General features: G+C 42.8%; 1 protein-coding gene across 1 annotated transcript; it reads right to left on the reverse strand.

Annotated features, from left to right (window-relative positions):
* Positions 1-1,140: 1,140 nt before the first annotated feature.
* ripk4 (receptor-interacting serine-threonine kinase 4) lies at positions 1,141-10,687 on the reverse strand. Its single transcript, XM_078265701.1, has 8 exons — positions 10,387-10,687; positions 7,995-8,286; positions 7,165-7,313; positions 6,686-6,735; positions 5,339-5,497; positions 4,170-4,279; positions 2,865-3,105; positions 1,141-2,747 (listed from the first exon to the last, which is right to left on the reverse strand). The coding sequence occupies exons 1-8, from the start codon at positions 10,566-10,568 to the stop codon at positions 1,504-1,506; spliced, it is 2,427 nt and encodes an 808-aa protein (XP_078121827.1). The 5' UTR covers positions 10,569-10,687; the 3' UTR covers positions 1,141-1,503.
* Positions 10,688-14,112: the final 3,425 nt, after the last annotated feature.

Genomic DNA, 14,112 nt, shown 5'->3' on the forward strand with positions numbered 1-14,112 from the left:
GAGCTATAAAAACAGCACAATAATAACCACCAGCCACCCTCACTCAATTTCTCAGATTACGAAAAGCCGAGCCCTTGAGGCGTCAGGGATGGCATGTTGGTTTTAGTGAGTGATGAAAAGTCGAAGTGGTCTAAGGTATTAGCCAACAGGCTGGAATTGTAGGTAGAACATCAGCGCCCCTTCTCATTCATCCATTATTTTACAGCCTGTGATCCCCCTCAGGGGCAGTTCCCATGCTCTGTGCCAAGCTGGGCGTGCGCTGTGGGGTCTGGAGCAGAGACATAATAATAATACTACAGGTGAGGCTGCAGATGCAGACATGTCAACTCTGCCTGACATCAAGGCTGATAATTCCAGCACACATGCAGGTGGAGCGTTGGCAAGAACAAACTCTCTCTGAGACGCACTGACGGACTCTGGAAGAAGACACTTTGTCCAACAAGCTTGGTGTGACATGAGGTGTTTAGAAGCTTTAGAAAAAAAAACTTTTACTTGTTTTTGAGAACCAGTATGACTTTAAATAATTATAGATGAAGACAATAAACAGCATTTTCATTCTTAGTGTTCTATCTACATTTAAAATGCCTTGATTCTCAACAGGTTTGTTCCCTTTTTCAGTGACCAAATTGGATTGAATTAATACCAGAATATAAAATTGGTATTCTTTCAGCAATGAAATAAAACATTGCAAAACCATATTGTCAACTGCACATCATTATCAATTACATTTTCAGTGAAAGATGCAGTGAATAAGCTTCTCTACTGTGATCTTTTCTGAATAGTTTTTTGTTGGCCCTAAAAATGAGTGTACACACTGTGTATGGTTTTATTTTACGACATCCGTGTTTATGTATAGTTGCACATACAGTATGTATGCATATTTTGGGCCTTTAAAAGCATTTCATTATTATGGTTATAATGGTATGAAACTGACAAAGACTAACATATGCCTTGAAAATAGAACATTTGCAGATACATTTTTAGGTTATAGATGTGAAAAAAGCAACAAGTTCAAACAAAAGAAAAGGTTTTAAATGTTTTAATGGATGATGCAGCACTAATACGTAACAGGTTCAGAACACTGAAAGTCAAAGTTGTTTTTAATACAAGGGCTCTGATGACCTACAGCATCCCTTAATAAGGCTTGTGCTCTTTTAAATATAACTCACAGGCATACCAGCTGCAGTGTGGTATAGTCAAACGTCCCCAAAGGACACAGGTTTCCTAATCATAATGCTGATGCTTGTTAAGACAAAAAATGTGCATGTTAAGTAAAAAAGTAGACAAAAATCCGTGTATTTATACTTTCTATTCACAGTGTACATATTTACATGTAAGCTTTTCTGACCATTAGGATAAACAACAGTGCTGAAAGGGCTTTTATGTCCAAAAAAACTCTCTAAAGATTGGTATGATCCCCTCTCCTCCCAACTCTGGGGCACTAGTAGAGTATAAAAAAATGACGTATTGTTCTGTACAGGTTTGGCAGTGTCTTTGCTCTTGTTAGCAGGGAGCTGAGGCACACCGTGCGCTGGGGGATTGTGGGCAGTCGTTGTGCTCTGTCAATTTGAGAATGACGACTTTCCTCTGGAGCTGCTGAGCCTCAGGTGGTGCTGGCTGTTCACCTACTGTTTGCACTGAGCTCTCAGGAACTAAGTCTTGGCAGTCGTGCGGCAGCAGCATAGTGATGATGTTTGAGTATCCGCCCTGCACTGCCAGGTGTAACGGGCTGAGCCCCTGCTCGTCTAACAGAGCGCCAACATCTGGACAGTGAAGGAGCAGCTCTTTCAGGACTTCACAGTGTCCGTTCTCTGCTGCCAGGTGGCAGGGGGTGCGTAGCGCCTGGTCGGACCTGTACGGGTCCGCTCCCTCTTCTATTAACATCTTGACTGTGGCCAGGTGGCCTCGCTGGGAGGCTAGGTGGAGAGGAGTGAGTCCCTGGGCGTTTCGTGTGTGAATATCCGCCTTGTGTTTAATCAAGAGGCGAGAGGTGCTGGTGTGACCCGTCTCTGCCGCCACGTGAAGGGGTGTGTTAAACCCAGCAGACGTCATGTGAACATCCGCTCCCAGTTCAATCAGCATCCGTGCAACTCGGTACTGCCCCCTCTGGGAAGCCAGATGCAGTGGCGCGCGGCCGTCTGTTGTCTGCCCGTCCACGTCGGCGCCGGCCTGCTTGACCAGCAACTTGACGATGCCCAGGTGCCCTTGCCAGGCAGCCAAGTGGAGCGCCGTCCAGTTGTCCTTACCCTTGATTTGAACATCAGCGCCTCGGCTCAGCAGCACCCGGATCACGTTCTCCTGGCCATGCTGGCATGCCACATGAGCCGGTGTGCGTCCCTGGCCATCGCTCTCGTTGATGGCCGCCCCCCGGTCTAGCAGCAGGCGTGTCATGGCCTCGTCCCCGTTCTGCGCAGCCCAGTGCAAAGCTGTGTACTGGTCCTCATCCTTGGCATTGACGTTGGTGCTGCGCCGACCAAGCAGAAGTTCTGCCAGGGGTTTCAGGTGCCTCTCTGTGGCCAGGTGCAGCGGTGTGGAGCCACGGGCATTTGCAAGGTTGGGATTGGCATTGTTCAGGAGGAGGAACTTGACAGCCTCTTCATTGGCCAAGGTGATGGCGTGGTGGAGCAGACTGCCTCCTCCATCAAGGAGAAGGTCGACATCCTGAGGCTGGAGGATCTTCATCAGCTTGGCAGTGTCTTTGGTCCTGATGGCCTCACACAGCTTCCGCCTCTGGACCTCAGCCGAATCTGGGAGGGGAGAAGGAAGAGTGCAGGTTTGAGGCAAAATGTCAGGTAATCATGATAAAGTATTTTTAGGATTAAATGAATAATAGTTCCAGTTGTAGGTCTTAAATCAGCTCTCACCACATGTGTTTTCTTTCTCAAAAGACAGCGTGATAGAGTCTTGGGAGGAGAAGGCTGAATCAGCGGAGGAGATGCCAGACAGCCTCTTGCAAGTGTTCTCTTTACTGTGGCAGCTATCCTCCTTCACTCGATCAAAGCTCCTCGAGATCCCAGAATCTATCTGGCTCAGCAGCTCCGACAGGCTGCAATCTTTTTCAGGCAACATGGCTGACTTTGGACGCACCAGCTTGTTGTCTTTAACCTGTAGAGCACAAAGCCAGATAAGCATATTTGGACAAGCAATTACATTCTAACCCAGGTATGTACGTAGCTGCTGCTCTAATGCAAAGCCAATTCCAGTACAATGGCTACTGAATGTTGACATTGTAATAATTTGCTGAACTGTGCTGTTTGATGTCAAAATCACTTTAATGCATACGGAAGTTCAAGACAGCTTATCTTCTGTCCCTACCGACATATATTCAGTAACAGCTGTCAGCTCTCATGAGCAGGATGTGTGTTTCAAGTCACGTACACAATTGGGAAATTACACGGAAATATCAAAGCCGCATACAGGCTAAACAATCCCATCAGTCAACATTCCTCGTTTGTGATGCAACTGTTGTCCGCGACATATGACTTAAAAAGTCATAATCATGTCTGAAACAATCTGGAGATAAGCCTTCGAGTGTGAGTTACACATTATGGGAAAATGCAAACGGTCAGTTTGAAAGCCATAAAGAAGAATGAGAGTCACGTCAAAGCAACGAAATATAAAGCGAATGTTGTTTATTTCCATTTGAAATGGAGGTTCACATGATCCACTACAGTATGTTCAATACTCTACCAAAGTAGTTGACAAAAGCACAAAATATTAGGGCTGCACAATATCGTTTTTTTTATCGTCATAGCGAAATATCACAAAAAACACTGAGATTTTTGTGTTCGTGAAAGAAAATATCAGTAAAATAACTACATGTACATGTAACTCATTTTTTTTAGTGGTGCCTTTTATATTCAATTCAATGTTCAATTTGTTCAATAAAAGAATGTTGGTAATTTCCTTTCATGTTTTAAATTCAACAAGCACATTGTACTTTAGCAGAATACTGAAAGCAGCTGAAATGCAGAACTGAGTACACGTTAACATCTGTTTATTTATCGCGAGGAATATCGTTAACGCGATACTCAACATTGTTATCGCATATCACATATTTTCCTCCTATGGTGCAGCCCTACACACTATGTCTTCCAGAGAAGCCGACATCATTGAAAGACAGGGCTCCTTCACCCATAAGCAGTTGCTATGGTGATGTCATGTCTTACCTGGCCGCTGGTGAGTGCGTTTGGGGACGTGGGCTCTGGCGTCGATAGGGTCGGCGTCTTGGGCTCCTCTTGAGGTTTAGAGCACAGCTCCTCAGCTTCAGATGTGATTTCTGTAAGGACAACAGTTATTACAGTTACTGTTTAAGATGTCGTATTGCCTTTACAGTCATACGTGTCCTTTTTTATGTCCTAAGATGCTTCGTTGATCTTATGTTTTTATGTTGATTTTAGAATGGTCTTTCCGTTACATGTTTGTGTTGCGAAGCAACAGATTGTAGCACTATGCCCAAGACAAATTTCCCCTCGGGGACAATAAAGTGTATTCTATTCTAGCAGGGCTGGGTTGGGGCAGTGGTTCCCAAAGTGGGGTCCTTGAGGAGGTTCCAGGGAGGCCCCCAGCAAAAGAGGGGAATCTTTTTTTCACCATCATTTTCACTATAATTCCATTCATACATAACACAACGACATAATGTACTGTAGGACTGTTTTGGTCATGGGTTTGATACCCAGGTTCAGGTTACTTTATTTGTACCCGTGGGTACATTTGTTGCGCAGTTAAAAAGTGCACAGCATCCAAGACACACAGTTTCAGACACCACGGACAATATTTAATGAGACAATAAATAAAACAGTTCAAATGCTCCAGTGCTGCTGATCAAGATGCTAGAATATCTAATAAATACCAATGAAAACACTTAAAACTGACCACCATAAAATCCAAAAATCAATGAATGAATAAATAACAAATAGGCCTACACAAATACAAGCTTTGCAAATTGTGCCATTTTTCTTACAGCTTGTTCATCAGTGTGACTGTCGCTGGATCAAAGCTGTTTTCATATTGTTTGGTTTTACACTATGGAACTAAAAACCCTTTCTGTAAAAAAATCGAAAAGCCTATCAGACGTTGGACCCTGGGATGAAATCTTATCAAATGGGAGTCCGTGGTCTAATTAGTGTCAGTTTAGGGGCCCTTCAGGTGAAAACGTTTGGGAACCACTGGATTAGGGGAATACAAAAGAGAAGGAACGCTTAAAGTAGGACTTGTGTTATCCTCACACTGTGTCTAGTTAAAGGGACAGGGTCACTTGTGTTTCATATTGATTTACTTGTTACCATGATAGAAGAAGGTTGACATTTGTTCGTTGTAAAAGAGAGGCACAATTTACCTTGGAAGCTGGGTCTGGCATCAGGGTTTGTGGTCCAGCAGCGCTGCATGAGGCTCAGGAACCCTGTACAGGCTGAAGGTCGACAGCGTGGCACAGCGCCCAGGTCTGGACGCACCCCCTTCACCACCTTCACCATGATCTGAAGGATATTATTCTCACCTAGGGGGAAAACAATCAGACACTTCAGTTTCATCACTAAATAAATAATTATACATCAATAAAACACATTTTTGTTTCAACTGCTGTGGGGCACATAGAACTGATCTGAAGCCTGATTTCCGACGAATACAAAAGACCTTTAGTACGAACATGCTGCAGTATATGACAACATAATCTAAAGTGCTAGTAGGATTCAGTGGCTATATAGATTATGTACAGCTTTATCACCATGTTCCCATGTGCTCAGATAAGAGTGTGTGGGCTTGTTGTTTCCCATGGGAGCAAAAGGTAAAAGCTCTGCTCCGGCCTTTTTCTATCTGACTGTGGGATCAGCCAGGCCAATGATTCAGAACAAACAGGCAGAGGCCTTAATCACAGGTACTTCGCCTACTATTGTAACCGTAATACCCTTCGCAGGTGGAAGAGAAAGAAGGGAAGGGTTGGTAACCAGGCCATTTCTCACATTTTAATTATGTCTGGATCAACACAGGCGGTGCCAACCTGGAAAACCTCATCTACACTGCTCTTCAATAGGAGCCAAATTCCTTGAAGTGACTTGCTACCTGATACGCCTGGGAGAAATTACACTCTACTTCCTGCTCTGGAATTCACAGAGTAAACACGTACAGTACACACACGCACACCTTGAAAGGTGTACCCTGAAGTTACGTTATGTCTTTACTTGGCAATATGAAAGCTCATTCCTGCCAGGAAAATGAAAATAGATGAAAAGTTAAGAGGGATAAATATATATATATATTCATGGTGATCCAAATGTATGAGATAGCAAGTCAAATTATTGACACCATCTCATAACTCTAACTTGCGTGGGTTATTCTTTAGAATATTTGTATTCATGTCATTGATATCAATATGTACTGTATATTATGATAGAGCAAATGCAGAATAAATCACATATTAAGTAAATACATTGATGCTTTTATGACTCCTTGGGAACTAACCAAGAAACCTTCACATTAAAAGTCACTAAATGATCATATTTATAGCTCACACCTGTCATAATTATCAAGTATCATCACTTTGATTTGACATCAGTATTTCAATTTCTAGCGGTCCTAACTTCTTTTGATTTTCTTGGCAGGAATGGCTTTCAAGAAATATAGTTTCCCATCAGCCTTAGAGGAAATCGTTATTGCTTTCATGCATTAATCGTACTGCGAGTCGCACCTTGGTAGGGCTTCTTCTGTGTGAGAATCCCCCAGATGACGATGGAGAAACTGGAATAGAGGCAAAATGAAACTGTCAGTACAAAGAAAATATCAAACATCATGCTACCGAGAAACTGGCACGTTTTCTGAAATTTCTTTATCGTTTAAATTGTCTCCTACCACACTCACGCTGTATAAACCAGTGCTGTAAGATTGTCAAAGTAATACAATGGGAGTGTGGTTATAAATATATTTACCCCTTTAAACTGACACTTTGTTGACACCTTTTAAGAAAAAGAAATCTATCTGTCTTTATATCGTTAAACATGGTATAACTCATTTTCTACCAAATCCATCTCCTTGATGTGATTAATTGCAGTGCGTCAGACCTCTTTATATACAGTCTATGAGTCAGACCTTGAAGGGAAAAGGCAGGCAGACAGACGGCAAACAGCTACAGTACATTGACACAAACGGCTTGCTGCTGAAAAATCCAACCTGTATACGTCATGCTTGGTGTCTGACACTCTGTCCTTCTCAATGATGCTCTCGGGTGGCAGGTAGGCAATGGTGCCGCAGAAGCCGTCTCTACTGATGTCATCGGCCCGTGACAGGCCATTCCACCGGGCCAGGCCAAAATCAGATATCTGAAACATAGAGAGATCTGATAAGACCCTCAAACAGAGCAACCCAGCTGGCGTTCTCATGAAGCACCGTGACACTGATGACTAAACTTTGCCTGCTGAGTGCTAAGCTCCTATTATGTGCACTCGGTGGTATGATGAGGGCAACGCTGTCATGTCCCAGCCTGTAGGAGAGGAGAGGCCCTTCACATTTGTGTTGAACAGTACACACCCACGCTCTTTCATGCACACACATTCACAGAGGGAGCTTTAATAGGAGCTGAATCAATCCTGTCGGGACAGGCCCGGGCGAGGTGTTTACATCCATGTATTACACTCCAGAAAATGACAGTTCTCACCCATTGCTCTCAGTACAGTTGAGCTGTTTAGAGGTTGGACAGAAGCTGAAAGACACCTGTCTGCCTAGAGCGTGACTAGCAAAAAGCACAGGATGAAAGGGAAAAGCAAACCACCTCGCGGCTATAATTTCTTCTAAAACCGTAAAACTGTGACTGGCTTTGAAGCAAAGCAGCTGTGATTGGACTTCAGGTCAAATCAGTCTTACAGCAAGAAAAAACATGAGGGGGGGGGGGGAAGAGTTGTTAAACAAAAGTTGTTTACTACCTGTGAGTGCAAAAATCAATAAAAGAAAGAAAAAAGAAAAAGCCCCTAAGAGGCACTAAGGATGCCACTTAGATAAACTACCTTGACATGGTAGTGAGCATCCAGCAGGATGTTGGCCGGCTTCAGGTCCAGGTGGAGCAGCGGTGGGTTCATGCAGTGCAGGAAGTTCATTCCCACCGCGGTCTCGTGGATGATGCGGAAGCGGAGCTCCCAGGGCAGCAGCTCGGTGGCCAGCAGGGTCTCCAGGGAGCCCGTCTCCATGTACTCCATGACCAGGCCCTGGGGGTCGCCACAGATCCCATACACAGGCAGGACGTAGCGGAACTTAGCTGCCTCCATCTTCTTAGCCTCCTCCAGCAGCTCTGAACGCTCCCTGTGGTAAAAAAAAGAAAACGAAAAGAAACATTACGTTTATGTTACATTTTATTGGCTTCAGTGAGCCAGGCTCTTCTGCTGGGGCGATTAAGCAATTTTAGGAAGCTCATACAAACTGCAGCTCAAATGAAATTAAACACTCTTTAAAGGTATTTAGGTTAGCTTGTTTTAACAAATCCTTCCGCATCCATTGGCTGACAGGTATTTATCAAATCCACCTTCTCATAAAACATTAACCTAATGATGCTGAGGTCATGCTGTGCTCATTGAGCTGTGATATTTGGCATCACTTTTGTCCTAACCCAAATTCCAGCACATTGCATGTCATTCTCACTGAGCTCCCAGCTATGCAAAATATTTACCAGCATTTAGAGGCTGTGAAAGTGTGACCTCTGCAGACCTCTAGAATTAATTTACCACTGTTCTAACCAAGTGTGTGGATTGTGCTCTTAACTGTCCAGAGGTTCTTTAAAAGACCTTGAGGACATTCCAGCCCAGCCTGGTATGCACCAGGAGAGCCCTGTAGTCTTAAACAGAGCTCTTGTTCTCTGTTGCTCAACCTCAAACACAACTGTGCAGGTCACATGACCTCAGCGCTCATATCTCCAGCAAAGGTTCCTTTATTAATGAGGACAGATGAGAGAAAGATTAATCACTAATGGTTTTCACAGGCAGAACTAGGGGAGCTGGACTGGGAAAGAAGAGCCTCCCACGACCCCTAAGAGTCTATTATGTGCAAAGTGTATCAGGTTACTAAAAGAGTCATGTTCTATAGGAGGGAGCCTGGCTATAATCGTCCTTTATAGTCAGTACAAGTGAAGGAGGCACGAGCCCCCAAATCTGCCAGGCAGGGATAATCAAACATGACATGCGAGAATGGGCAAGCACTTGTCTGCTAAATCCTTCATGTAATCCAAAGTGTTCATCAGCAGCTCCCTTAAAATCATACATTGTCCCTGTTTTAACACAGAGGTAAGACCGGTTCTACAGCTTCTCCCATTGTCTGGGCCACACAGTGGCAGCCTGCAACAAGCAGACAAAGGTGGCTTTGAGTCCCTGTTGCTGGATGTTACGCATGGGTCAATGAAGGTGACAGTCAAATGACTGTTTATGCAGCCTGCAGATGTTTGGAGATTATAACATCTTTGGTTCAGGTTCAGTGGATGCTTTAAGTTGCACCACAGGTTCTGAGAAGATTCAAACACGGAAGGTTTTTTTGAAGTAATATTTATAATATGTGTAAAGTCCGCAGATGTGTGTGTACACAGCCCAGAAGAATTTGACAACGATCTCTCACACAAAACGTACCAAAAAATGTATGAAACACCAATTTTTCTTTTGTAAGAGATCCATGCAGAGCTAAAATAAGAGTCATGGTTATGCAAAAATGTTCAAGAGGGTTGTGCAATCTCTCAGTGCCTGGGGGGGGGGGGAAGACCCCCTGACCTTGCTACCTTACCTTAATGAAATGTACATTTACAGTAGTTAAATCATCCCCTCCCTGAGGCCCATAGATAAAAACACCCCTGTTGATTATAAAGGAAATAAGCGGTAGACCTTTAATGTTTGTGTTTGATTAGAATAAGTACACAGCTATGGCCCTGAGCAATGTGGACTTACTTTTGCCACGGGGGATGAATTAACATGTCAGTGGTACCTGCAACACAACTTACCAGTGTGAAAACATTACAATAACTTAACAATATGTAAATGTGGCCTCTTGTTTGCTGCAGTGGCACCTTTATCGCTGCATGTGTGCCCAGACTAGCAGTAAGTGAGTGAGTCACACTTTTCCAGGTGCTCACCTTTCAAGTACTTCGAGACACTGGGTGACTTATCACCAGCAGTCATAATCTAAGCCTCTATCTATCCACTATTTGTCCATAAACAGGTCATCAAGTGATAAACCTAACAGACAAGAGCTGGGGTAAAGACAGGTTTGTACATCTGGTAGGACCAAATACAGAAGTAAAGAAATATCCAAACTAGGTCAGAGCTTCTACACGAGCATTGCTTTATACTATACTTCATATGACTTCACATATAGGTTATCAGTTTAAAGATAGTCCATGCAAGTGGCTCGACAGCTGTAACTTACTTATCATCCATATGAAGGCAGGGAGGGCACTTGATAGCCAGACATGTTTTCCACTGTACGTGCCGGACTTTGTATACTTGTCCAAATCCACCTGAGCCTATTTTCTCCCAGCTGCCAAACTCAGAGGAATCAAAGGTCCTTAACAGCCCCATATTCCCATGTGGAGAATCCGGGACATTCATATCCGTGTTGAGGAACCCACCAGCAGGGTAAACTCCTTTTTCATTCGTCTCCAAGGCACAATCTGGGCAAGTGAACAGACACACTGAACTGCCTGCCTGTGTGAGCTCTTCCTTGTTTTTCCCCTTGTCAAGCTCAGTGGGGCCCCTCCTTCTCGTCAGGTGAAAAGAGGGGTTGGGCCTGCTGCTGTGACACCACTTCCTGATTTTGAAACACAGGGAAGAGATGGAAATATTTCATTAAGACATACCACAAGGCAACACGCTGCCACAGTGTCCAGTTGTTTTCCAGATGCCCTTAAAGTGCCAAGCTTTCTGCCATGAAAAGCAGAGAATAATGTTATGAACACACCTTTGTCCCACTGTAGATCATTATCTAACTAAAGCCCCCTGAGGTAAGAAGAGGGAATGTGTCTTAACAATAGGTGGGTTATGTGATATTGACCAGCTGGTTTGGGAATGTGTGGACTCATCTTCTCAGCAGAGGGGATCATCATGTTCTTTCATAGCTGTGGACTGTCATTACATCAAATTTTCCAGCGACATTACATTTCCCAATTTGTTTTAGTTCAGGGTCAGAAAGAAGAGAGGAGCCATGGAGCTGCGCCCTCTGGTGGGAGACTGTAAATGATTCATTTTTTAAAATCACAAAACGTGTAGTCGAGGTAAAACCAGCCTTATCTCAGGTTACTGTTTTATAAGCTGACATAAATACACACAATTCATAGATCCCCTGAATGGGAGACATCAGATGTCAAATGTAGGCCCTAATACCTGTCAGAAAATGTAACTCATACTTTTAAAAGATCATTACTTAGGCCTCTTAGAGCTTGTTAGACCTTAACCCTTAGCCTTAGGGACTGTAGAAAATAAGAGGGAAGGTAAGGTGGGAAGAGGGGTTGATTCTTATATTTCATAAAAAAAAAAAAGACCTACGCCCCAACTAATATATGTATGCAAACATAACAAAATGGTGAATATTACCGCCAGTTTTTAAAGCAAACAAATTAGTAAAAGGAGCACAGGCAGCAACTTTGCAGCTTCTGATGGACCAAAGCAGATTCCTGATTTCAACTCTGTAAAATATGACTTAGAACAGATGATGCTATAGCCTGACATGAGATCAGAGGTCTGACTATCCATCAAATCAATTCAATTACACATGAGTTGAAGGGCTGGGTGTGTTAGAGAACACATGTTTTTGATGTAACAATTTGAGATATATATATATATATACACACACACACACACACACACACACACACACACACATCTCACATGATAAGGATGAATCTGTGATGAGAAAACGTAAAGAAATCATCTTTAGCTCTCCTTTAAAAATTCAGACTACCGTCCCTCTGACCCCATGTCACCCCTAATGATTTTCATACAGTCCCTTAAGGATCTCTTTTTTTAATTTCTAGGTTATGTGATGACCCCGTTTCATTTGTTTCTAGGCCTGGGTTCTTATTTTATTTAGTTGGACCTGTCAACATATTCTGACTGAAAGTAGAAAACAGTATCTACATACAAATTGTGGCTTTTGGGTCCCCTGATGCTCTGAGGCATAAGCCCCTCTTACCCTGTGTCCAATCTGGGCAAGAGAGAGAATTAAAAAAAAAATGATTGAATGCGTCTCTACAGATGTAATTATTTAACCTGTACTGCTTTTGCTTTCTGTTGATCAGCAACTGAAAAGCCTGCCTCTCTATTTACCTCGCACGCCACATGATCTCATAACATCAGCCTACTCCACCCTGCTGTCCAGATTTAGCAGAGAACTGGAAGGACAAGGTATAAAGACTGAGTGTAAATATGTCATCACAGAAGGCTGTCGAGACAATAAGCAGATCTTATTGGTCCGTGAGGAACCAGGCTTCATTTCAGGCTGCTGGCTCTTGTCACTGCAGCACAGATCAGGGTTTGTTCCCCCCGAGGCTGCTGGCTGACACACACACACACACACACACACACACACACACACACACACAAGCAGGTGAAAGTTGTTGAGCGGCGTGAACGACCCTCGTGTAAAGTGTAAATGTATTTTCTGGGGCGGCATCACATTTCTTGATCATTAGCATGAAAGAGGAGCTTTTGTTGGTGCGTTACTTAAATCAGTTGATCGAACACATTCAAATAAATCAGGACCCTCCACTTTCCCCCAATGTGAGAAAGATGGCTTCTTTTGTTTTGAGCTTTACTGGTCTGACAGCAACAGTAAACACAAGGTGAAGGTTTGTGGCTAAATTAATAACCAACCGTCTGATACTTATTTTGTATAGAATATCATACAGTAAGTCTCAACTTGTAGCAGCATGCAGCTCAGGTATGTGCTGGCATATTATTCCAACTACAACCCCTTTCCAGTGTATTGTGTTCGTCCCATCATTCACTTTGTTTCCTCAGGGCTTGTTGTAAGCACGTGTGTGGCCATACAAATGATTATAATAATGCAGCTGCTGGTGTTCAGTAAATGTAGAAGTGTGATGGTTGTTTATGAATGTTCCTTGAATGTACTACTGATAAGGGATTCTGGATGAATGTCCTAAATTCTGATAATCTCATTTCGAAGGCCTGGTTTAATTTTTCGCTGTTTGAGAGTTATTGGTTGGTCTTAGTAGGAAAATAAATATGAAGTCATTGATTTAAAGTCATTTTGAATATTTAAAACTATCAACACTATTACATTTTATCCTCTGTGTGCACGATGTTGCCAGACTGTACTGACATCTACTGGAAGTTTCATATACAAGCATTTAGCTGTGTGCTTATAGCTCCCAAACAGTGTCAAAGACATTCAGTATATTTATGAAAATAAAGATAAATCTAACTGGACATTCTAGGGAAATTTTAGTAATGTTGCAAAATGTTTTTTTTCCTTCTTCTGTGGAGGTCAGAGCTGGGTTACATTTCTCCCTGCTCTCAAACATTGCCAGCTGTGTTTGAACATTAAACAATAGTGTAGATATTCAAAGTATGAAGGCCGCGGCTGAACTGTACACAAGGTTTATGATTTGGTGACATACTCTGGGCCAGATTATCCATCATATTGCTGCTGATGCATAAGATCTTGAAAGATAATTCCCATTTTGCCTCAGATAGTTTGGGAAAGCGATCCATGTTTCCACAGATGAAATATTTTTTATAGATAACAGAAAACGTAGAATACTAGTTACGAGCTCTTATATTGCAAAGAAATGTATTTTGTTATCTTGGAAAGTGTGTATGTATACCTGTGGGTACTTTTGATCATTTTCTTTCAGATTTAGAAAACGGGATGCTGATTTGGTTCTAAGAAACAAAAAGGTTTTCATTTTAGTATTTTGACTCTGTAACCTATAAAAAGGTTTTCTTGTCCTAGAAAAAAAAGAATGTGCTGCCGCACTGCTCATTCTTTGTATACGTCTGGACTGGAATGAAGGTTTTGATTCATGTGTGGATGCCATGGTCTGTTTTGATTTTGTATCTCTAGAGGATATGTCCCCTTCATAAACAAACACTTGGCAAATTGATCATTTATGTTGATTCCCCATCTCTGATTCAT

This window comes from Sander vitreus, chromosome 13, assembly GCF_031162955.1.
Source record: "Sander vitreus isolate 19-12246 chromosome 13, sanVit1, whole genome shotgun sequence".
NCBI classification, from domain to species: domain Eukaryota; kingdom Metazoa; phylum Chordata; class Actinopteri; order Perciformes; family Percidae; genus Sander; species Sander vitreus.

What these genes read in the sequence shown, in the direction of transcription:
- ripk4 (XM_078265701.1), bottom strand. Translation starts at nt 10,568, where the DNA reads ATGAATGTCCCGGATTCTCCACATGGGAATATGGGGCTGTTAAGGACC. An exon ending in ATGCTCACTACCATGTCAAG is followed by an intron (nt 7,314 to 7,994) that starts GTAGTTTATCTA and finishes TCTATGTTTCAG; the next exon opens with ATATCTGATTTTGGCCTGGC. An exon ending in TGCCAGACCCAGCTTCCAAG is followed by an intron (nt 4,280 to 5,338) that starts GTAAATTGTGCC and finishes TTGTCCTTACAG; the next exon opens with AAATCACATCTGAAGCTGAG.